Source organism: Ziziphus jujuba, chromosome 7, assembly GCF_031755915.1.
Source record: "Ziziphus jujuba cultivar Dongzao chromosome 7, ASM3175591v1".
Taxonomy (NCBI): Eukaryota; Viridiplantae; Streptophyta; class Magnoliopsida; order Rosales; family Rhamnaceae; genus Ziziphus; species Ziziphus jujuba.
The window spans coordinates 10723589-10749414 of NC_083385.1; the positions used below are offsets into that span (position 1 = coordinate 10723589).

At 29.9% G+C, this 25826-nt stretch overlaps 1 protein-coding gene across 1 annotated transcript; it reads right to left on the reverse strand.

Moving 5' to 3' along the window:
* Nucleotides 1-452: 452 nt before the first annotated feature.
* LOC107424849 (protein DA1-related 1-like) lies at nt 453-6412 on the reverse strand. Its single transcript, XM_016034727.4, has 12 exons — nt 5780-6412; nt 4638-4783; nt 4322-4412; nt 3634-3880; nt 2881-3001; nt 2660-2743; nt 2222-2341; nt 1818-2030; nt 1650-1712; nt 1445-1563; nt 1298-1356; nt 453-1185 (listed from the first exon to the last, which is right to left on the reverse strand). Exons 2-12 carry the CDS (start codon nt 4743-4745, stop codon nt 848-850), a joined length of 1563 nt encoding a protein of 520 aa, XP_015890213.3. The 5' UTR covers nt 4746-4783; nt 5780-6412; the 3' UTR covers nt 453-847.
* Nucleotides 6413-25826: the final 19414 nt, after the last annotated feature.

Sequence of the window (25826 nt, forward strand, 5' to 3'; positions counted from 1 at the left end):
CAAAAAAATAAAAATATTAAACTCTACATATTATAAAGATTCCGAATGAAATAAATAAACATAAAGACCTATAAGAAAAATGATCAAGTAATTTTTATAATATATCAATGTAAAATTAATTTATTATGGTAAATTTTCATTTAAATTTTTTTTGCTTTCGCCATAATTATATTTATAAATTTTAAATATAAAATTAGCTAAAAAAATTGATAAATAAATTTTAAATATGAACTATGAAAAGCATAAATCTAATTATAATTAAAATAAAATTAAAAAGATGTTAATGAATTTTTTTTTTTTTTAAAAAAGGTGAAATATCTCAAATATTATTGGGCTAGACTAGAGTCGGTAGCCCAACTTGAGAAATACCAGACCAGCCCAATTAATCCTCCAAAAAAAAAACACTTAATTTCGGAAAAAGACCGTACGATCCCAGCCAATCAAGATGTGTGTATTATATATAAACTCTTCTTTTGAAAACTGCGATAGACGGAAAAACAGAGTTTACAAGGTGTACCACCGGCACTGAGGTATTTGTACAGTGGGTACTTATCATTACAATATCATTGTATACACGATTCCTTCCAAACAGCTATAATGTTTATGTAAATGTGCTATAGTATAGCGACGTAGGCAGTTTATAAAGACATTACTTTGATTCACACGAAATGAGAATTTTCATTTCTTGTTTTTATTTTATGATGTATTATTATTATTGTTGTTGTTATTATTATATTATTATTATTATTTTTTTTTTTTTTATGGATTTTAGTTCTATGCAACTAATATTATGGGTCTATGGCGCTGATAATGATTTCCCCTGGAGCAGCAAAGACTGGTAATATCACTAGGGAAAGCTTCCGGTCAGTCGAATATGTTCGAGGGTTCTCTTTAAACCATACTTGAGCATTGCTTGGTTACCTAATCTGAACCCTTCTCCGTAAGCCGAGGATGTATCCGACTCAATCTGGTGCTTGAAGAATTCACCCAGTTTCTTCTCAAAGTCGGACCGTTTACCTTTCTTCGATGATGTTGAAGTGGATGAGGATGGGGATGAGGAGGAAGATGAGGATGACGATGAGGCAATATCATTTCCAGACCCAGAATATATCTCAGAATCCAACCACATATGCGCCAAGACTTGGCATATACCTTCTTCAACCTCGGGGCTAAGATTGGTATAACCTGTCAAACACAAAATTATTGTTTATAAACTAGAAAATGTTCGAAAAATGTTATATATATATATATATATATATATATATATAATATATCAGAGGACAAAGGGAAAAAACACCTTTAAGCCTGAGCCATGCATGCATCATCTCGTGAGCCAGAATCGATCCTGTCAATAACCTGTGCTCATAGAAGTTTTAGACCATAACATCCAAATAACTTAATGAGGAAGCATGATTTCTGAGCATGCAAGATGGTAAAACAATACCTAGGAAGCCCATACAAAACAAGAATTGCTGTCACTTCACATTTACGGATCAGCCTATAAGGCTCTGTAATCATGTCAATAATGCGGTAACCTGCCCCAATCCTTGGCCTCCTTAAAATCTGTTAGCAAAGTAAATAATATGAACACAGCCTTTAGCATATAAACAGACAGCTTTAACGCAAAAATTTTGGGAAAAAATTCTTACAGTGGTAACAGTCTGTTCTTCTGACAAGCAAAGTCCTCTTGTTTCAGGCATATGATGATGACCCTGCCCACAATGGATGAAAAGCAATTTAATAACATTCGGTCAACAAAAATGAAACGAAATGAACGCACACTCAACATGATAAAGCTACAATGCAATGGCACTTGCATTCTTTTCTCCCTCCATGGCCTCATTCAAAGCTTGTCTCTCGACCAAGAGCATTGGAATTTGCTGCTCCACTTTCATATTTAAACCTTCATAAAATTCTTGTATTTCAAGGTAAAGTGGTTGGCATTCATGAGTGTCCATGATCGCAGAGTCCAAACACTCAAGACATAGCTTCCGCCCATCATCAAGTAATAAATACCTTGTGTCCCTTGGCTGCATGGATTGGAAGGCAATTATTACGACTAAAAAACTGAGATCCACATAATTTATTTGAAAGCTATCTAAGAATATCATGATAGTGGTTAGAGAGAGAGAGAGAGAGAGAGAGAGAACAAAAAAATAAAAAAAATGTACAATACTTTTGTTCTTCACATCTACAACACCTAGGGACCATGGTAACTCACCTCCATTCTTTCACAGCTACAACACCTAGGAGTTCCATCACGCTCATGGGAGGGACAATACTTTTGCATCCAAAAAGGATGTGCTCTGTACTCAATCAGCCCTGCTGAATTCGTTGGAATCTGGAAAAAAGAACAAACAAACAAGACAGAGAATAGTTACAGGTACAGAGAGGAAAATCGAGAGAAGGAATACCTCATTCTTTATAAATAAATACTAGGAAGTGAAGAAGCTGCCAATATTTATTTAGTTCAGCAACAACTTTTTCTTTAGGATATCTGAATCCAAGTAGTAAAAGGTTCCCACCACCCAATTATCTTAACCCCCACGAACTACCCTTTCTTTCAGGAAATTGAGGAATTTACCACGAGATCTTAGGGAATAAAAAACCGAAACCAAAAAAATGTATAACTAAAGAACTAAACAGACAAGAAACTTACAAAACTGCTGCAAACATCACATCTTGGGTGATGTTGCTCCTTATAGCAGGATTTGTGGTAAGGATGATTGCCAGACATAGAAAACTGTCACAGGAAGGAGATGTTAAATAGATCCAAGAATACAATTTACATGACAATTACAAACCCAACCCATCAAGATCGAGGATAATTTTCCAATGATTTAAAGTCAAATAGCAGACAATATACAAATGGATTTGGACCTCGTAATCAGTAATTGGTTTGTTGCAGGCATGACAGCGAAAACAGTCTGGATGCCAGACGGCACCCATGCAACTCAAATATCGTCCATGGCCAATCGGATCATTGCAGCCAGCACAGACCCTGCAAACAATTTTTTACAACCACACCATTAGGTTTTATTTGATTTCTATTTTCAACTGGTACTATCATATGTAAATCTCCTGCATGTAAATTCACCACCATATTACATATGAAACACCTCCAAATCCTTCAGGATCATAATGGACATATACACTATACTTATCTCATTGGTCAGCAAAGAGATGCAGGCTTAAAATATTGACAAAAGCATCTCCGGACTAATGGCCTTTTAAACTGGTAATCAGATGCTAATTCTAGTATCAATTTCCAAGCCCACATTTTATCCAAATAAAGAAGAATCCAAGTAAGCAGTTGGCTATCACGAAGATGCAAGTTGCGGACTTTCTTGAAAACCAAATTCATATCAATAAAATTTATATTTAAAGTTTCTATTTTCCGTTAAGGACACTTGATGCAAGATCTCCATGTCTCAATTCCATGAAATTCATCTTTCAGCTTTGATATCCAAGAAACCTTTAAAGAATAACCATCAAATCCATTATACATTTCAAATCTAATAATGCACATTGTACATTATTGCATCAAATCCATCAAATCCAGATAACTATAGAAGCTCACTCACTTAACTCCTGAAATCTCACAAGAACCTATTCACAAATGACCACATTTACCTGTACCCAGATGGTTGGAAGAAAGGAGGCGGTTGAAATATATTGCCATGATCATATCGAGGAGGAGAATCCACGTTCAAACTTTCTTGAAGAGCCTTGGCAAGCTGTTCATCCTCTTCCTCCAATTGAAGTTTGGAAAGTTGTTCATCATCTTCCTCTGGTTGAACTTTGGCAAGTTGTTCACTATCCTCTTGATCAACTTTAGCAAGTTGTTCATCATCTTCTGATTCAGACTCAGATTCGTGATCTAAATAATAAAGAAAAAAGTTAAAGAGTATATCAAACTTTATTTCTACAGCATGTAACTCCTAGAATATTGATAATGACATCTGAAAATTTAATGACAATGCACCTATTTCATATAAAGATATAAACTAAGCTTTATAAGAGGTGTCAATGTCAGTTAAAACTTGCAAGAAGTCATTTCTTTTTCTTATTAAGTTACCAGCAACCTGAAATAAAGCAATACTAAAGGAAAAACAGTTAATCTTTATTTTTATTTTTCCGTTTTGGTGCAAAGTAGAATCGTAGAGGAAATTGCTGAATTCATTGAGTCTCCCCAGTATGTTATTTTGAAGAATCCCAAAATTGAGTCATCAGACAAATTATAATTCATGAGAACCTTCTTGGATGATAGGCTAAAATTTGGAACAAATGTTACCAAATTGCTTATAGCAATGCAACTTACCAATTGGTTTTTTCCCTTTTTGATCTACCTCTGAAAGGGAAAGTGCAATAGCATAATCAATATCTTCGTCGCCAAAAGCTGACAATTCATCCTGCACACCAGTTTACCAATAACATAAAATTAACAAAGTATACAATTCAAGATATAGCAAACTCAGTAAGTGAATAATAGGATCTCAGAGAACCAACACTTGTTCAATATTTAACTTTTGATAACTGATAAGTAACTAGAATTACTCCATTTAGCTAGCTAAACCCAACAAACAAAGATAAGCAATAGCAAGAAGAGAATTGTAAATAGATAGAAGAGAAAGTACCCCTGAATTATGAGGCTCATTCCGTACTCCATCTTCATATCTTCCATGATATCGCCCTTCAGAGAATTTATGGCTAGAACCTTTAAAAATCTTGGTCAGCCAACCCATAATGTGAAATGTCTGCCTCTAGGTTGACAAACTTTTTCCTGCACCCAAGTAACTTATTTAGGCAAGAGAAATATAATGTTAAAAGTAAATGATTCAGGTGCTTCAGATCATCTTGTATGTCCAATACATTGAACCTTGACCACTCCAAAAAGTAGTTAAATTCTAATACACGGTAAAACTTTTAGAGTATGTAAAACGGTAAAGTACACTAATCAAGAACAAGTCAGGGAAGGAAAAATATGGCAAGTAACATCAGTATCTACACCACTATCTAGCTACAGAGAACAAAGAGTTGGCAATAACTGTCAGTTTACTATCACAATAATAACCAACAGAACTTAAGAAGAAAACATGGTAAAGCAATAATGGAAAATAAAACATACCAACACTTGCCTCAATTCAATAGGTATTTACAAACTGAAACACCTTACCAGTTTTGAGGCTGCAGTCCTATAAAAATCCCATGGAAATGAGGGAGACAAATAATGAAAGAAGAAAAATGAAAAAGTTTAAAAATTGGAAGGGAAGTGCATCATGGCCTAATAATATTCATTCTCAGAAAGCCAATTTCAGCTTAAAGGAGAGAGCAGAAAAGACTCTCTAATATACTTAGAACATACTAAAATTATCGATAAACCTTATTAATCTAACATGTTGCATCTTGCATGTACTAATTAAATCCAAAAAATAAATAAATAAATAAATAGTTCGTCCTACTCTGACAGACAAAAGAGAACCAAAAAAAAAAAAAAAAAAGTGAAAAAACAAATAAGCAATACAAATTAGCATAAAACATCTAAAACTCAATTAGTATGCCAATTCAAACTGCTTGAAAAAATCAATACTAAACAACAACCCCCACCCAAGTAAGGATAAAAACATGAAAGAAGAAAAGACAGAACTGCATCATCGAGTAATGATAAAGAAAGAAAGCCAACGCAGTCTATAAATTGGATAATTTCAGGATATGATTTGTGATAGATGGTAATGAAATTAAGCAGGAGATAAATAAAGCCAAGTGTCAGGAACCCCACCTGCAGCAGATGAAGATTCTGCAGAGAGTAGAATCTGAGGCCTCCAAGATCAGATAAAATTACCAATTTCCATGGATGCATATTCACCAAACAAGAAAAATATATCCACCTCCATATCCAAAAAAGATTTTAGCCCTGAAAATCACTCAGCCTTTTTTTTTTTTTTGGGTTCCTTTTTAATGAAGAAAGTCAAGCAAGCATTTTTGGTAGAGAGAATATAAAAGAAAAAAGAAAAGAATACCCTAGAAAGAGGACTTGGATCGTACGCAAATCCAAGCCCCAAAAGGAAAAAACTAGAAATGAACCCAAAACAGTAGAAACTTTTTAGAACTTGGATCAGCGATTCTATCAACCTTCCTTAAAACCACCAAAAGGACGGTATGAAGATAGGGAGAATCAGACCCAGCTTGGAATTTGTATTGAAGAATTCAATTCTAACATTTTCTGCTTTTGCAAGTGGGTCCTCGACCAATTTTCCACCACTCTTTCACTAAAAGTCAAAAACCCCATGAAGCTTTCTGGTTGACAAAGTGTCATGAGGCAGGAGAGAGAGAGATATCCGATCCTCCATAAACTTGCAGGGTCCAGTCACCACTGACTCAAAGTCCCTCTCTTTTTTTTTATTTTTTATTTTTTATTTTTTCCTTTTTCCAATTTTGGGACTCAAAATAAGAAATTTTTTTCCCCATCCAAACGAATGTCGTTCCGCCACATACCCGGAATTCATGACTACCAACGAGCTAATTACCGAATAAAATGACCACCAAAGACCTCATCCAAATATTATATATATTTTTTCTCTGATCAGATGTATACGATAAATTATTTCGGGTGGTTTACCCGATCTAAATTTTAAAAAAATCTATATAAATTTAATAATATTTAATTTAAATTTTTAATATATTTTTATAAAATTTATTAAAATTTAAATATATTCAATTAATTTATTCAAAATTTTATTAAATTCTTATAAATTTTTTATAAAATTTTATAATAATTTATTAAATTTTAAAAATTTATAATTTATTTTAAATTTATTAAAATTTAAATTGAATATATCATTTTAATTTCATCTCACAAGGAAGGGAAAGGAGAAAACACTGAATCTGCTATTATTTAACCCAAAAAAAAAAAAAAAAACAAGGAACATTGAATCTGGTACATGTAATTTGGATTATGCACTCCCAATTGTGCTGAAACAGAATAGAATTAAGCGGGTCAAATTTAGCAGTCGGACTAAATTTGCAAAATTCTCTATTCATCAAATCGTGGGTAAGTCTTGTGGGGTTGACTATTTAGACTACTAATATTATTCCAGTAACACAAGAAAGTAATATTTTAAAAAAACAAGTTGATCGTCATCAACTGATCATTAATGGCTGGCCGAAAATAAATTTGATTAGGTAATTAATGGTTTTGTTTGAAAATATTCTAAACTGTTTTTTTTTTTTTTATAAGAAATAAATTCTCTCTCTGAACTCGGAAGCTGTTAGATGCTGATGTCTTAAAAATTAAAAATTAAAAGTTGCCTTCACAAGCATGGATTCAATCATTGGTGACATTATTATTATTGTTATTAATTACTATGAAGAGATTTTTCTTTTTTATTTTTATTTTTATAGAATTACTTACTATACATAGTTAATCAGGCAAAGTGAGGATAGCCAAGTAAATTCGATGAACAAATTGGAACAGGAATGAAGTTTTCTATATTAGCTACATCTATAATCTTCACTCTTAATTTGTTAAGTTGTAAATACGCTCCAGCAATTTAAAATTGGCTCTAATTTAGTTTAATTTGTACTCGTTCAAATTCAATTTGTAAACAAAATAAGTTAAACAAAAAATGAAATTTGCGAGTTAATTTTAAATAATAAATTAAACTCATAAATAGTTTATAAATAATTTAAATTTATTATTTATATGTATTTATATAAAAATTATATTATACATATATATGTATTTATAATACATATACAATATTCTTTATATATTAAATTTATAAACTTTATATAATTAAATTAACTTTAAAATAACATTTAATAATTATTATTAATGTTATATATTTTATATTAAAAAACAAATATTCAATATTTAAATTTTTATGATGTAACAAACAAAATTGAGCTAATTACTAATTTTTTATAAATGAATGAGTCAAATTTAAACAAGTAATTTTAAAATTTTGTGAACTTGAATCAAATTTAGACGTTTTTAAAAATATGTAAGACAAGTTTAAAAATGCAAATACTCAGTTCAATTCGGCTTATTTGCACTTCTATATATTTCCAAACTTAAATTTAAACATTATAAAAGTTTTCCTATGTTAGTTTCTCCTTTATATATAAGAAGGATATAAAATACATATATATATATATATATATATACGGATCAAACAATTATTCGTTTGTCCATTACTTCATGGCATTTTCTGATTTTCCATCCTCTAAGTCCCCACAAAATTATCAGCGCCAGTTTCGATTCAAATACTACTGGCTGAGTGGCTGTGCCTAATCTCTGGGATTTTGTTTGTTTATAAAAATAAACAAATGAAAACTAATTATTACAGCTATTGCATATACGCGCATGGGGAATTGAGGGATTCAGGTATTCAGCGGTAAAGCTACATTAGGGGATAAAATTATGGAAAAAATTTCATTTAAATCTTTTTTATTTTATTTTAATTATAATTGGATTCATATTTTTGAAAAGGTATATTCAAAACTTATTTATTAATTTTTAAGTTAAAATTATAAATATAATTATAATAAAATTTAACGAGTTTAAAAGAAATTTATCTAAAAATTATTCCTTTTTACAAACAAAAGTAGACATCATTATCCTGTGGAAATAGTTATGTGACAAAATCATTTTTACCTTAAAACACTACAACCATTGGAATCTTTTGGTTGCTTTCTTATTAAGAAGGACTGACCCTACGCCTCCTCGGATCATCCATATTATGTCGTCCCCTGCATCTTTTGCACAAGTCTCTTTTAAAGACAATAATAGAAAATTCCAAAGCTCTTTTCTTAATCGCCACATGCAGTTTGACTATAAGGTTATGAGGTGCTGAAGTTATTTTGTTATTAAATATGTAATATTTAAGGTGTAGCAATTAATACCCATGCAATACCACTCATTTTCCACATCAATTCCTATATATTTACGCATACTACTGGTACAAGATATAGTTACTTTCGGTGCCATTGTACATCCCGCTGCTACAAAATACACATGTGGATACTTAATCCTCATCCCGAAGAATTCATTTGCAAAAATGGAAAATGCATACATATATATATATCCTTGATGATGTCCATGAAATAATCATAATTGTATAAAAAAGCAGTTATACATGTGTGTATAGTGGTGAGGTTAAATTTTCATATATGGGTATCATCATAAGGTAAAAAATAGGTGCAGGTGATGGAGGCATGTACCTGCTATCTTCCACTTACTTTTAAAGAGGCATAAGCATGATGTAGAGCCCATGTTAGAAGCTGTTGAATTTGAATTGGATATGCAATAAAATAGTATGTATGCCAAATTGGTCGATGTAATTGTTTTGGTTTTTATGACTTTTGCTTTTCCCCTTGTCCCTTCATATGTAGACTACAAATAGTAGATTGTGACTTGGGAATATAAAGGGTACCCAAAATATAAAATAAAAGTGAATCATATATACTCTTATTTATAGATTTTCATTAACCAAATTTTGAAGTTATGATGTGTGGGTAATATGAGGAATATTATGAGCAAAGTATTGGAAACTAGATAAGGGAAGGGAAGCATGACCCACCACCACGACGAATACAGAGAGAGAGAGAGAGAGAGAGAGAGAGAGAGAGAGAGAGAGAGAGAGAGAGAGAGAGAGGATATGGAAAAGAAAAGATGAGAATCAGTTTTGGTAATAGCACCCAACATTTATTAAAAAAAAAAAAAATCATGTATTTTATACATATATATATAAAATAAAAATAATTCAAAAAAATAAAAAGTAAAAAAGCACCCAACATTGCACCTAACGACGGCCTAACAGCACCATTAATTAATGTTTAGCATTACAAACCAACAAACAAGTTTATTGTCTTAAGCGCCAGCATTTTCTCTCTCTTTTTGCTTTGGCCTTTTGCAAGTACTCAAGTGTCATTCTTCCTTCGCCTACCTTCTTTTGTCAATTTGTTTCAGCTGTATAATCAACAATTTTCATTATTCATCAACCAAAAAAAAAAAAAAAAAAAAAAAACATAACCAAAATTCTATCACCATTCAGTGGTCACCATTCAGTGGTAAAGAATGATATTAAATTTGACATTTGCAGGCCAGCTGTATACCGGCTTTTTAGGTCTAAGTTCAAAACCCTTATGCTCAACCAAAGCCCATTCTGCATTCCAGAAAATGGACCTATCGTTACTCAACTAATTAGATTTTTTTAGACCAGTAGACAGAGTCCTTTGCTGGCTCAAATTGCAAATATTTTGGGACCAAACAAAATATCTTTTAATTTTTTTTGGAACAATTTATATAATTATAAACTATCTAAAATTTTTTATTTCTATTATTCAAATTTGTATTTTTGTAGACACAAATAAAAATATTCAATAAAAAATAAAAAAATAGAAAAAAAAGAGAATAAAAAATTGGAAGGATGAAAAACTTATATTTATCACTCCTTATTCTTTTTTCCTTTTTTTTCTTAAGAAAAACTACCTTCAATAGGAAAAAAAAAATTTTAAATATCAAAAGATCATAATAACCTTTATTAGGTAATTATACTATAATATGTACAAATGTCATATCATCTATAAAAAAAAAATATTAATATGAAAAAAATAAATGTTATTTTTTCGGTTTCTCATTTTTTTATTAAAAAAAGAACTATTTGTTTTGATAATTTGATAAGAATTAAAACTTATTTTTTTGGGTTCTCATTTTTACGGTTACCCCCCCCCCCCCCCCCCTTTGTAAACTCAACAAAACCGAACCGTGAAGGAAAAGTAAATCAAACCAAACTAGTTCGGTTCGATTTGATGAGCTTAAATATTTTATTATTTATAATAATTTGAAATTAATATTATTAATATATTTAATTAAATAATCTAAATATAATATATAACTTTGATTTTTTTTGTTTTTTAATATGATCAGTTCAGGTTTGGATTAAAAATAATTCATAAACAAAAAATCAAATTGAATGGAACTGCTCAATTCGGTTGGCTTGGTCTATTTAATTTAGTTGGCGCCTACCCATATATAGCAATATACTTTTACTTTGTTAAAAAAAAACAAATACACTCGTTTATTTATTTGTTTTGGTAAATCAAATACATTCATTATTCATACAAATAAACAAAGTGATTTTTTTTTTCTTTTTATGTACCGAAAGATGTGAAAAATAATTGAAAGTTGATGGTTAGAGAGTGAAGAAAAATCCAATCATATAAGATGTAGAATTGAAAATTTTTAAAATCAAATGTATAAATTACCCTTAAAACAGATACAGATGTTTGAGAATAGTTAATAATTTAATGATGAAAAAATTTGATATGTTTAATTTTAAATGCTATAAATATTTAATTTTGTAAAAAAATTAATGATAAAAATAAATTTAAAAAATTAAATGTTCAACCTTTTTACGATTTTAATTTTGAAACGAGTAGGGCGGCCTTAAATTCCAATTTTTTTTTAAAAAAAAATAATAAACGAGTAGACACAATGTTAGGCAATGAATTCTAAAACTTTACAAGTTCGAGCAAACTTATTGCTGCAAACAAAATATGAGAGCTTAATAATCATTATATTCAGCCCAATTGCACATTTAGACCGGGTAGCATTTTGAACGATTGCATCTTTTTACTTTTTGGGCCATCTGAGGAACCTAATTTCCATGTTCAGCCCAAGGCAATTTCAGTTTAGCATGACTGCCTTTCATAAAAATGGGCTGAAATTTCCCCAACTAGTTGGACTTTCAGACGAATTTAGTAAGTCCTGGACCGACCCAAATCATTAGTATTTTTAGCCCAAAAATATGTCTTTGGTTCTTTTATATATTATATTATATTTTAAAATGTCAATTAAAAAAAAAGAAATGTTGTGACATTTTATGTGTAGCATGTTACACAAATTTACATGTTTGCTACAAATTAAATAAGTATTACTAAGAGTTGTGGTAGGAATGAACATCTTTACTTCACTAGTGGTTGGAGTCCCCTCTGACTAGGATATGGTTGAATTTCAAGCAATTGGTCTAAAGTTTTCTACTTTGATATTGAAGAGGAACCTACTCAACTTTATTGCTGATTATTGAACTTCGGTTTTTTTTTTTCTAAATTTCAAACACTTTTCCTTTTTATAGTTCAAGTAAAATAAATACAGTATCCTTTTAGGAGAAGGATTTGACCTATATATATAGCCCCCTTAGCTTTTTTTATCTACCATGAAGCCGTGAATAGTTTTTTTGGGATAACCCAGTAACAATAATCATTAATTCCGTGAATAATAAAAAAAGAGAAACAAATTTTGACAAGCAAATCAAATTAAAATCGAAGAAAAGGTGCACCAACTCAACTCTAGTTGCATTGCGTGGCAAAGAAGCAGAGACGAGAATGTCTAAACGGGATGAAGAAGCAGCAAAGTACTTGATAAAACTATGTAGTTTGAACAAGGAAACCGAAAGCTCTATCTCTAGTCGTTTCTCCACTCAAAACTCTGAAAAGCCCGAAAGCTATGCTTGCAGGCAGATGTATATCGGAAGCTATCCCATTGCTTGTAAATTGACTCTTAAAGACAAAACCAAAAAGTGGTGCATGAAGAAGAACCAGCACAAGTTGAAGACCAAAATCAAGCCCCGTTCATTTACTGCTTCTCACTGTTTCAGCTTCTTTAATTGCCTCTTGCATTTTAAACGTTGTTCTTGATCGAATTCTTTAATGTGCAAATAATCGTATTTATGATTTTCTCTTTCGTGTTTATGTTTGTTTTTTCCGAGGTGAATAGAAAGCAAACAACCAATTTATATTCTAAATACCTTTTTTTTGCTTGTATTCTCACAGCTAGATATAACTAGGATTCCTTGAGATCTTTTAAAAGCCATTCAACTGCATATGTTTTGGACCTTTGGTACATTGTTTTGTGCTGAGAAACATCAAGTTTGATGGTTAAGCTTAAAATTTTAATGACTTCGTAACAAATATTAATTATTAACTAACATATTCTTTTGCCAATTTTTAGGTAATGTAAATACAGATGAGACCCAATACAATAAAATAACGTCATAATGTTGTTTCCATTAATACATACATATATATATATATATATATATATATAGCATAATGTTGTTGTTATACTAAAATTTAATAAACAAATTCGATAACTCTACAGCTAATAATAAACTAAAAAAATCAAATTAATAAATAGAATTTAAGTAATTAACTTTATAAAAGGAATTCATTATTTGTACCAAAAATATATGTGTCCAAATTAGCAGATGACATTCAATATGGAAGCCTTTCTTCATTTTAGGTCTTCTGATATATTTCCCTTTTATTTTTCATATTTTATATCTCCAAGGTTCTATTCGGTGCATTGCATGGGCCTTCATTGTAATAGATTGTAATAGTAGCAGGAACCTCCTGACGTATATGGGCTAGCAAGGAAGAAAATATTTGGGCCAATTACAGGTGGGCCTTTTATATGACAACAATAATAATATTAATAATAATCATCATCATAATCTTGCTTTTCATGAATGAAATTTTTTGAGATCAATTAGTATTATAAAATTGTCCTTATTTTGGACAAAACCTTTTATGGCATGAGCTGTCGCAATTTTATTCCGTTTTCCGATTGAAATATTTCTTGTCGTGTAACTCAATGATAGCACTATAGCTATATTTTATTAAATATTTTAAAAAATGTATAGAACGTGTCAGAGGGTTGTCACTTGTCAGTACCTCATTAACTTACTAAGATATATTTTTAATAAACTTTAAATGCATATAAATTCATAGATCAATGGTTGAAATTAACACAAATTAGACGTAATACCAACACAAATAAGACATAAACTAACTTTTTAACGACAAACCTATTTCAAGGGTTAAAAAAAAAAAAAGATAGATTATATTGTTTTAAGTTTGATTTTTGAAAGTTAAACATGTAACTGTGAAAAAGTGGACCCCAGATAAATACCCCGTAATGAGTATGTCAGAGCTAACAGGAACAAAGAAAGAGTGGCCCACCAGCCTACAAAGCCTATATGTAATTTCATTCTAGAACTGGGCCATGACCTCAATCAGAGGCTCAGCTTTTAAATAGTGAAGGCCAACTTTTTTCCCTCTCATAAGTTTGACTTTGGGCCTAGGATCCATTGTCCACAAATCTCAATTTATACTCTATAACATCCATAACCATGACCATTTTCAGCTTGGTCACTTTTTTCGTCACTACCATGAATAGGGGAAGCTTTTTGAGATTTTTAGGATTTTATTTATAAGTTTGTGGTGGACCTACAATTTTTTGGTCGATGTTTTCACATGAAAGCCTGGAGATAATTTAAGTGATGGAGAAAGTCTGAAAATTGACAATGAATAAAAAATGCGGGAAAAAAATTAAAAAAAAAAAAAAGAAAAGAAAGAGAGAAAGAGAATGGTAGTGGAAATGTGCAAGTTGGGAAAAACGAAGTTGAAAAAACCCAAGAGGAAGGGACTCAAAAAAGAAGTATTATTTGGAGTGTCTTTAGTCTTTACCCAAAAATACTAGCCATCCTGGAAGGCTGCAAAACTCTCATATGCCCACTTTTCCTCTTAAAAGAAAAAAGAATTGAAATTACTTACTGTTAAAAAAAAAAAAAAAAAAAAAGACCCATGCTCTTGGTATACAGGCTGTCACCTATCTTTTATCAACACGTGTTGAATTTTGGACACGGCTAAGTAGCTTTGGACCACCTCTCCCACGTGGCCATGGCCACCCTTTGCCGGCCGTGCCACGTGGACCCCCTTATTCGACTACAACAGGACCACCTTATAGATATGCCCCTTCAAAAAATCAGCAATCCCATTTTGTTTCAGAAGTGCTATGCTTTCAATAATTTCAAGTCGTTTTCTACATGGGACCGACCCTACAAGGCCCTCCACTCCAGACCCCAAGGCTCGCCACCCATAATTTTTAATGCCTTTCACTTTTGTATATATAATTTTTTTTTTATTTAGCACTTTTTTATTTTTTCTAAATTTAATTTAAATCTCGGTAACTAATTTATTGCTCGGTTTTCATTTTTTTTTTATTTAATCCCCCAAATCAAACATGTGAAAAATTAAAATGGGAAAGTAAAGGGAAAAAGGAAAAGGGTGTAAAATTATCTCCAAAAGGGTGGAGGCATACCATGAGAATGTTGGTCCCTTAGTTAATGTAATCATCTGAGAAGAAAGTGACCCACTTGAGAAGGACATAGCTGTTTGGATCTCGAGCCCCAAGAACATCCACCCATCAAAAATTAAGATTCGGTCTCGGTGGCTCTTTTTTTGTGTATGATTAACTTAATTTTTTATTTTGTTTTATCTAATTAGAATCTTTGATTGCTAACCATGGTAAGAGGTATCTAAAGTCAAGAGTGATGCCCACAAGCCTTAATTTGGACTTTTCCACTTGGGTCTGTCACAATGGTCACTAGGTTTAAATCATGAAAAGTTTAATCTATTTTATACATAATTATGTATTTTAAAAGCGAATTTAGGTTATATAGGTATGTAGGCCAAAATTATGACATCCAAGTTTTATATACCTCAACTCTGTTCAATATAATTGGAGTCTCTAATCTTTGTTAAAAAAGTGACGCATGTATAGATACAAGAAAGTTTTATCTCGGGTGACTCGGAAAGTGGAAAAAGGGAGGTCTAGAAGGTGTCCCCATCTGCAATATATTTTTTTCTACTAAAGTTTTAGAGTGCAATTGTTTTACTTAGTCCACAATCATAGTATATTATAATATAAGATGATCTTGATCTATTATTTTAGTATATAAAATCTACTAACGCTTTGAATATTATTTGGTTTTCATGCCATGGAAAAAAAAAAAAAAAAAAACTTTTTAGGACCATAAAAGGTGACTAATATATCTCTGACCTGTCCTCATAGGAAGAGCAATATTTCTTATGTTGCTTATGTGTTTTCTCTAAATACTATTACCTTGTTTTTTTCTCTAAAATAAACACAAATCTTGAATGGCTTGGAGTGTGACATGAATGGCACCTTTGAAATAGACAACAACTTTGGTATTATTATAATGGATTGTTGGTATTATTCTAATGATTTTCTAATAATCTACATGGATTTCAACTTCTTGGACCAATGGGAGAAGAAACTGAAATCATTAAAAATACTAGGGTTTGGTGGAGTGAGTGAGTCACGAGGCTTAATTTTTAAGCGAAAAATATGTAAGTTTTTTTGGTTGCTTAACATTTAGTATTTAGAGAAAACCTCATTTGGGGAAAATGATTGGTTAGAGTATAACATCATTAGGTATGGCTTACTCGCCCATATATTTTTAAATATTTCATGTACAAACAAGAAATAATATATAAGTTCAGTGTGATTAAACATTTTTGGAAAAAATCATCAGCATCGATTCAAATATATATATATATATATTTCTTTTCTTTTTTTTTCTTTTTTTTAATCATGTTGCAGACCAATTATATAAAAGAAATTGTTTATATATCTTGTCTGGTAAGTTTATAAATAGACGCAAGAGGGCATGGAGTTTCTAAGTTGTTGGTCACATTAATTAATGTGATTAATATATATCTCAGTTATTATCATTTTGATATGATTACTATCTTTGATTACAGCATTAATTAACTTGCTTGAACTGAACACCTCCATGTAATCATATGACCCTTTTTCTCAATTTCCAATTGATACTTTATTCCATTTTAACGTAGCTAGGTTTCATCGAAATTTCTTGCCCCCATGGGCTTAAGTCTCATGCCAGAAACAAAAACATTGATTAAGATCCACATAGAACATAAAGATCAGATAAGATTTGAGAGCCACCTCAAAAAAAAAAAAAACAAAAAAAAAAAAAAGAAGAAGAAGAAGAAGAAGAAGAAGAAGAGGAAACTGAAAATAGATAGAGAAGGAAGGAAATCGTCCGATAAGATATTGCTATTTGAGTTCGGTGAGAAATTAATATAATAATATCAAGAATAATATTGTTGTATTAATAGAATTATTTAGATTTTAGTTAGTGTCTGTAAGATTCATTATATACTATGAATCACAATCGCTTCCCACATTGGAGACCTATGAAATCCAGTGAACTGAGTAGCCCCATGCTGAGGTGAAAAGGTTTCCATCAATTAATATTTTGTGATTGACTCACATTATGCTAAGCAATTTTGTCTTTTAACCATCAAAGTTGTAGAATTTTTTTACTAAGGACAAACAGAAATACTATAACCTATTATCGTGTTGTTAAGTTAATTATCGATTTACAATTAATCTCTCTCCTTCTTTGGATATCAGTCTTATCATCATTCCCAAGCTTTAACCATTATTTTTGAAATTTCGAACTCCTTCGTTTATGCAGTTGTATATATTATTGTATTCGGTCACAATCAGAAAACTAAAATAATTGAAACAAATTTTGTTTTTTAGTCGCGTTTTTTAAAATTATATAGTGGCTTATATTTTTAATAATATCATTTATATAAATATAAATATATATATATATATAGTGGCTTATATTTTTAATAATATCATATATATATATATATAGATATAAATATCTATATATATTATAATATTGTTTGCTTAAATTGAACCGTCACCAATAATTAATTAACATTTTGCTGACTTTAACAAACTATATCTTGTTCATAGTTGACTCCACAAGGTCTTTGGATTGGCAACAAAATATTGCAATTCTCTATCAACTAATAATAGTAATAAATATTAATCAAATGAATTATTATTACCATGATAATAATATAAAAGTGATCACAACGACTACAGATACATGCTAATTAGCATTCTTTAAAATGGGAATGAATAAATTCCGAATTTGCAGATGAATATATTACTCTAAATCTACATGAAGATATTCTTTCCTATAATATCTATAATATTAGAAATACCGATTTGTTTATTAATCTGTGTGTAACTATGTTATTTGCTTGAGAAAGACATTACTTTTTTTATTTTGGATAAACTCTCCCAATTAATAATAGAAAAATATATATTATTTATGTATCGATTCATTTAATTTGTCCATCACTAAGAGCATTTTTAATAAAGATATGGATTGTGATAAGAAACATGATATATAAGCAATAATAACAATATATTTTTTTTAAAGAATTATTTTTCAGTGGTAAATATCTATTTTAAATGTCAAATTGATGTGATTTAGACATTACTAGGGTAATTATTTAGTCTAAAGGTTCTTTTAGACATTCTCTATTTTTCATAAGAACCAAAATTTTCTTTAAAAAATATTTTTTAGAAGAAAAGTTGATAAATTATGTAATTAATTAATAATCAATAATAGTCATCAATATCATTTTTGCACATTAACAATATTGAAGAATAGCTTTTTAATTTAAGTGTACATAAATACTATTTGCATATCAATATTGTTAATTTATCTTCCACATATATAATAATCCATATTTACCATTTAAGATGATCTATCATATCATCATATCCATTGGTATCTAAAAATATTAATAAATAAATTGATGATTGTAATAGTACAATTGGTATATTTGATTGTTGTCCTGTGAAATTAAATTTTAAATAGATTTATATTTTGGAGTTTGTTTTTTAAAATAAACAAATTTCCATATTTAATGGTTTTATTTTTTTATTCAATTATTGATTTAAAAGTTTATTTATTCATATTTAAATTATATGAATATCCTTACTAATAACATATTGACATGTATAATTTAATAAACAAATTTACTAAATATTTTGATAATTTTAATATTATTAACTTCAAAATATTTAACAAATTAATATATCAAATAACATGTATCAATATATTATTATTTGATATATCTATATAATTTAAATACAAATAAATTAATTCTTAAATGAAATGGTTAATATAAAATAAATCAATGAAATATCACCATATTATTAGCCACAGTAATTGAAAAAACAAAAAAAACAAAAACAAATATTTACAGCTTGAAAATAACGATTTCTGTTGAAAGTGTGTCTGCAAAGTAATTAAAAAAAATAAAGAAAAGAAGAAGAAGAAGAAGAAGAAGAAGAAGAAGAAGAAGAAAAGTAATAAAATCCCAATAAATTAACAAGAAAGAAATAGTAATGATGGAAATAAGTGTGGAAATGCAAAAAAGTAAGAGGAAAAATAGGGGAAGCATCCGGAAAAGGAAAGGAATAATTTGATTGGCATCAAAAGGACAAATAGAAGGCGAGGGACCATTCAATTTGAGTGGTCTGTCGCCATATTAATATCAGTCGCGGGCTTCTAATTTCTATTACCATTATATATACCATTACATTTTAGTCATTTAGCTAGAGAGAGAAAGAGAGAGAAATTTAATTTCTAAATCGATCATTTCCTTTTCCACAACTCTTAATTGGGCAAAAGAGACAGTTACAATTTGGCGTTGACGCTTCCTCGTACATCTATCTCTGTACTTTACCATCTCTTTTCTTTTCTTTCTTTCTTTCTCTTTTCCACCTCCCTGTAATTCTTTCTTCTTATCTATACATCAACTTTCTTTTTTTCTTCTTTAATTTTTTTTTCTTCATATATATATATATATATATGCCTGGACTCTTTGTTTCTCATTTTTGAGTACTATATGAGTGCCAAATCACAGAGTATACTTTCATGCGCTAATCTTCATCAGCTACATGTATATCAATAATAATACTGACAATTCAAAACTTTCTACCATCCTAATCCATTGGAATATTCAACATATATACATATATATATATATATATATATATATATATATATATATATTAGACATTGGCGGTCTTCTTCGATTCTAATAACATTATTATATTTTGGTTATTTTCTAATTTGCTTTACTTTGTTTAATTTAATAAAGCGACCATGGAGATGTATTTTTTAATCCAGAGTATTTTTTAATATATATAGTCAAATCAATTCAGGCTTTAAAAAAATGGATTCTTTAGGATTTATTAGGCACTTGCATTGCAAAACAAATTAGAGAGGGTAACCAAAAAATGAAAATCATGAATATGAGAAAATTCTACAATTATTTAATATGCAGCTTCACTTGAAAATTTTAAAGTTATCTTGTTGACTAATTATTAAATTCAGTACTGGCTATCGACCGGGACATATATACTGTATTTTATGGGAACTATTTAAATAGTCTATTTCAATACGCGATCCCTTTTTTATTTTTATTTTTTATTTTTTATTTTTCCCTTTTTCTGTTCGAACTTCTGAGAAATTTGGTTTTGGATCTTTTGGATTCACTTGAAACCATAATATCCCATTGCTCCGCGTAGGGAGTATACTTTTCAGAAATTTACATCCTTCTTATACAGTTTTGTTAACAAGTGTTAATTACAAATTGTAATTTAATTGTTAAAATTACAAATTAATAAGATACATAACGGCACTGAACTTGCATGCATGTCTTTTTCTAATTAAATCTGTCAATTAAAATGATCTAATTCTTTTTTCTAAATACATCACATATCATTTTTTTCTTTTTTTCTTTTTGCAATGCATCATATCACATGTTAGAACAAGAAATACTGTTATAAATACTATGTCACCTATAAAAAGATTTTGAAGTCATTATTATTAAATATTAATAATTCACTATTTTAATAATTTTTTATTCTAATATTAATTATTTCAATTCTTTATTGATACCGACATAACAAGGTAGATATTATGTATATTTTTTATTTAAAAACATTAATGAGGACACAATTGAGAAGAAATAATAACTGTAAAGAAAGGCTCATCGCATTTAAAGCTATCTCCTTACGAATTAAAAGCACATGGGCCAATATATGACATGTTATATGCGACAATTGCCTTTGCTCTATTTCCATAGGTTGTCTTTTTGCTTTTTGAAGATTGCATATATCACTTTTTCTCTGACGAGAGTTTCCATAATTTACAAGGCTCCTAGAAATCATAAGAAAATTGAGCTAGCGGTACTGCAGCTTAGACTGAAATTAATTATCAACTGCAGCTTCCTCTCTCTGGCAAAATAAGCCAAACCTTATGGAATCTAAGTTGGATCGACTTGGTATGTACTAGGCTTCCTGGATTCTATATATATAAATTTAATATACATTATATATATATATATATATATATAATTTCTAAAACTGCTTTTTATATAGGAAGTATAAATTCAGTTTGTCGACGTGAAAACAGAGTGGTCATTTGTATTATTGCATAATAATATACATGTGACAAAAATAAACCAAATCTATTTATTTATATATTCCCTTGCTCAAAAACCGAATGTCAGATTGGAGCCATTCATCTCACACCTTCCTGGCAACTTCAAGTCCATCGAATATCCAACAGTGTCCTTTATACAGTTGTCCTTGAATTAACAAAGGTGATGATGTGATTAATTAGTGGTAAATAAGAATTAATAAATGGTGGAAAGACAAAATTGTATATACATTATCTCTCCGCATAATATATATAAGTTCGACATGCATTACTTGCGAATGTAGGTTTTGTAAAATATTAGAGTTCAGTAAATTCTATTAAAAAAGTTATAATTAATCATATCCATGGACTAATCGATCATAGATGCACCATCCATATCAGTCATGAGCTCCTTTGTTGGCATGGAGCAAATGCATATGAAGCAACGTGTACTACTATTTTGATAAATACATGTACATACGGGTGATAATTGATGTCCTTGACAATTAGTTGTAGCAATTTTTGGTTATGATTTTCAGATCTAAATGGCTAGATAGCTTTGTGGACCGTAATGTCACCATCCAGATTCACAATTTACAATGATATAAAACAATGACGGATGACACATATCACTCGTTTTCCAATTCATTTTGAGTTGCTGTAAATGTGCAAAATGGAAGGGCATATTTTGGCTAGGAATTAATATTTTAGACAGTGGAGTTGCTTTCTCTGATTGATTAGTTTGGAACTAAGTTATTAAAGGTGTAGAGATATTAGCATACAATGTCTGCATTACGATTGAGATGGTTTTTTTTTTTTTTTTTTTTTTTTAAAGGAAAAAATAATTGAGACATTTAGCAAATTAGGGGAAAAAAATAAAGCTTCTTTTTAGGATACAAACATTTTTCTGATTAAAATAGTTGAGACAATAGTACTTACAAATTGTTCTTGTATAGGTAAAAGATCAAGAACCACACAATGATTTCAAGAAGTTTCTTTGAGCTGTTTTGCATTAACAGGAAGCATAAAAACAGTAGCAAAAGAGCAATTAAAGAAATCAATATGATAATCAATATAACATATACATATATCTAGCCCTATGTATAGTGTCAACGTCGAAGCCTAGATGAACATTATACAGCCTCGTCTTTTGGTACCAGTACCACCGACAAACCCTCCTCCTCATAAACCCACAGGGTACCATTGTTTTATGGAGCTTACAAGCAGAAACTTAGCTCTTTGTTTTGGTAACAATAATTTATTCTGATTTACACAATCAAATAATGCTGCTGCGCTACTTGTAACGTCATGTTTGTGACCACAACTCCTCAACCTGTCCCCCTTTTCTACTTGTCACGACCTTAAGGAAGAAATTATTATTACCTGCTTGATGAACTCAAAGGCATGCATTATATTTTTAAATAATATAATTTTATTCCCTTAAAAGTACCATTGATGGTTTGATTTAGAGTTATATTATATATTAGGGATATATACATAATACAGGATGGAAATGTGTTGAAAATCAACTATTATTGTCTATCTCAATTAATAATTTAAAATAAAAAATTTAATTAAGTAATTAGATTACTTTAAAACTTATTATGTTAGTAGGTTTTTAATATAAAGTATACACTACATTCATGTCCAATATATTAAAATCTTATACTATATTTAGTTCATTAAAATATTAATAATTATCGTTCATGCAACCAAAGAAGGAAGAATACTGTGTACGGTGTTTTGATCATAAGATTCATATGTATACATGTCTTTGTTCAAGTCATGTTAATAAGATTTTTGAATTAAGTAGTGGAAAATTAATTATTTTCTTAGAATATATAATTAACATATTTGTAGCCCTTCTACGAAATCGAAATACCACACATTTAGCATGAATGATTTGGTATCAAATTACATTAACGATTAATCTAGTGATTGTGCGTATTAGGTGTCGTACACATCTCACAAGCTAGTTGATTAAGACTTAATTTTAATAGAGACTTTCGAAGGGTTATGCAATTAATTATGCATAGTGGTTAAGTGATTTTGGACCATTTATTAACTTTCCTTCATAACCACAAGTAGTGTTTATAAAATTATTTTGGTCATCATATTATTATCACAAAAAAATAATAACAACAAATAATTAAATTACAATGATTAGATGAGTCCAAGAGATGATGTTGTTTTTTAACTATTGGTTGATTGGTAGTTAAATTATTACTTCAATCAAAAGCTCAAAATATTGGGAAATGGGGTCATCATTTTTTGCTTTTTTCAAATTTTTCTACAGCATTTTTTCTTACATATAAGTATGCTTTTTTTAGGACTTAATTTGATTTTTTAATTTTGATATCAAATTGAATTACTATTTATTTTAAAAACTTAAATTATTAATATGTGAATTATGAAATCTTTTATATACATATTTTTACGACAATAACATTAATCACAATACTTGTTCATATAACTTGTTTGCGTATAATTCAGGTACCATAAAATATGGTAGGTGATCTTGGTTATCATAATGAGACATGCACAAATAATTTTTCTGTGATGATTGTAACCAATTTTGTGCTATATATTCGAAACGAAGCAACGTCTCTGAGCAAGAATATGTAATTACTTTACTATTAACCATAATTTTGTAGAGTAGTTGTCATCTACATAAAGCCCTAACAACTGCTTTCGCCTTCCTAATAATGTCTACACCACAACGTCCAAAGTGCGAAAGCATACATTACAATCAATCTTTTGTAATCTCGAAAGAAAACTCACAAATTTCAATCAAATCACATGACATGCATTATTGTGGACAAGCCAGTTAATGTGATGCACATATGGGTACTCAGCAAAGAAAATGTGAGTAATTGAGAGAGAAAGAGAGAAAGTATATTATAATATTTGTGACAATTCGCATCCATCACATTGTCTTCGAATTATCATGTTGTAGTACGAATGATATGGATGTGAAGATGATCGATCAACTTGTTGCAGATTCATTGGCAGTTTCGGAACCCCCAGTACTCTGCACATTATCACAACTCACAATTATTAAGTTCGGAATGATGAACTTGTGTTTTATGGGATATTTCGGAGAGACGCCGCCATCGAGAAATGTGATTCACATTTTATACACTTTTTTGGTCCCCATTTTAAGATGATCAAAGTTTTAATATCAGAACATGGAAGTGTACATTATTTCAGCTGAAGGAGATTATCAATTGATGCTGCCTTTTCTCCGTCCCATTAAACCAACTTAGGTGAGAAAGAAGATGAGGTACTCCTCTAGAGAAGGAGAGAGAGGTTGTTGCTTGAAATAAAATCGAAACCATGAGGGGAAAAAAAAAAAAAAAAAAGATATTATAAAAAAGGCAAAAGACAAAGCCAAGGCTAAAGTTAACTAAAAACCTAATCGTTTTATATCACCCCACAACCACCTGTACAAGGGGTGGTTCCTATTTTCTCTCCCAACTTCTATATACAACCTAGAGAACGTGAACTTTAAAACTTAAAAGAAACTTAAGGAGAGGACAAAGTGTACACGTTGGAATTTAAATGGGAAAAAAAATAAATAAATAAAAAAGGGGTAAAGAAAAAATAAGAAAAAAAATTCAAGATAACTTGGACACGTGCAAAGCCTACTTTCGCACGTGAGAGGCAGATGAGGTAATTAGGGTTGGATATTTCCTTTTTTTTTTTTTTCTTTTTTTTTTATTGTTTCCAATGATGGGTGTTGTGGGTCTTGCAAACGTGTGAAGGGGAGGGTGGGATTCACGTGACTTCACCCCAAAAGACGACAGATGGGTGAAACAAGAAAGTTGGGCTGTCAATTATCAATCTGGTTTGCAGTTGGAAAGAAAGTTTTTAATCTTTGTCTCAATGAATGTTGAGTAGCCTCAAAATGTTGTAAGAAAGAGAACAATTAATTCCAATCTTGGCGATTTCTTTATTCATTTAAATTTTACATCTATTTTTTAATTATATCCTTCTTGCATTTCAAGAAAGCAAAACCCACTTGTAGAAAATTTTGAAACGTATGTAATTAATTCCAATAATAAATAAATATTATTATAATTATACCTTGGGATAGTGACTTGAGGGCATGGTTTATTCATCCTACTTGCAAGAATATATGACAAATTTTTGCATATTAGTTTTTGTGGTAGTGGTTTTTAACAGCTATATCTATCTTCTGTATATTTTTGGGGTTGCTTGCCTTCTTATATTTTGCATATATACAAATATTTTCGTACGTTGATACATTTATATCTTATATGATTTTTGTTATAAGATAAAAAAGGCATATTAATAATAAACAATAATTAAGATTTTTGTTTCCACCTGGTGAGTCCCCTTAACATTTAATTTTAGCTAATCAGCTAATTACAACATTTCAATACGGTACTAAAAAGTACTCAATATAAGAAATGAATTAATATGACATTAAATAGTGCTAGTTCATTGATAATACAAGTTAAACAATAGAAACTCAAATATTAATGAAGCCAATTTTTTTTTTCTTTTTCTTTTTTTTTTTTTTTTGTGGAAGGGAGATTGTATCTTCAAATCTTGTCAATTATCACTAATGATTATTGTCATCTTGGATATCCCAAATGGATTAAA

Bases quoted from the DNA above. Each gene is read 5' to 3' on its own strand.
- LOC107424849 (XM_016034727.4), bottom strand. From the start codon at position 4,745: ATGGGTTGGCTGACCAAGATTTTTAAAGGTTCTAGCCATAAATTCTCT. The intron at 3,002-3,633 runs GTAAATGTGGTC...AATTGTTTGCAG, and splicing joins TTCCAACCATCTGGGTACAG to GGTCTGTGCTGGCTGCAATG. The intron at 2,744-2,880 runs GTCCAAATCCAT...TTCCTGTGACAG, and splicing joins AACCAATTACTGATTACGAG to TTTTCTATGTCTGGCAATCA.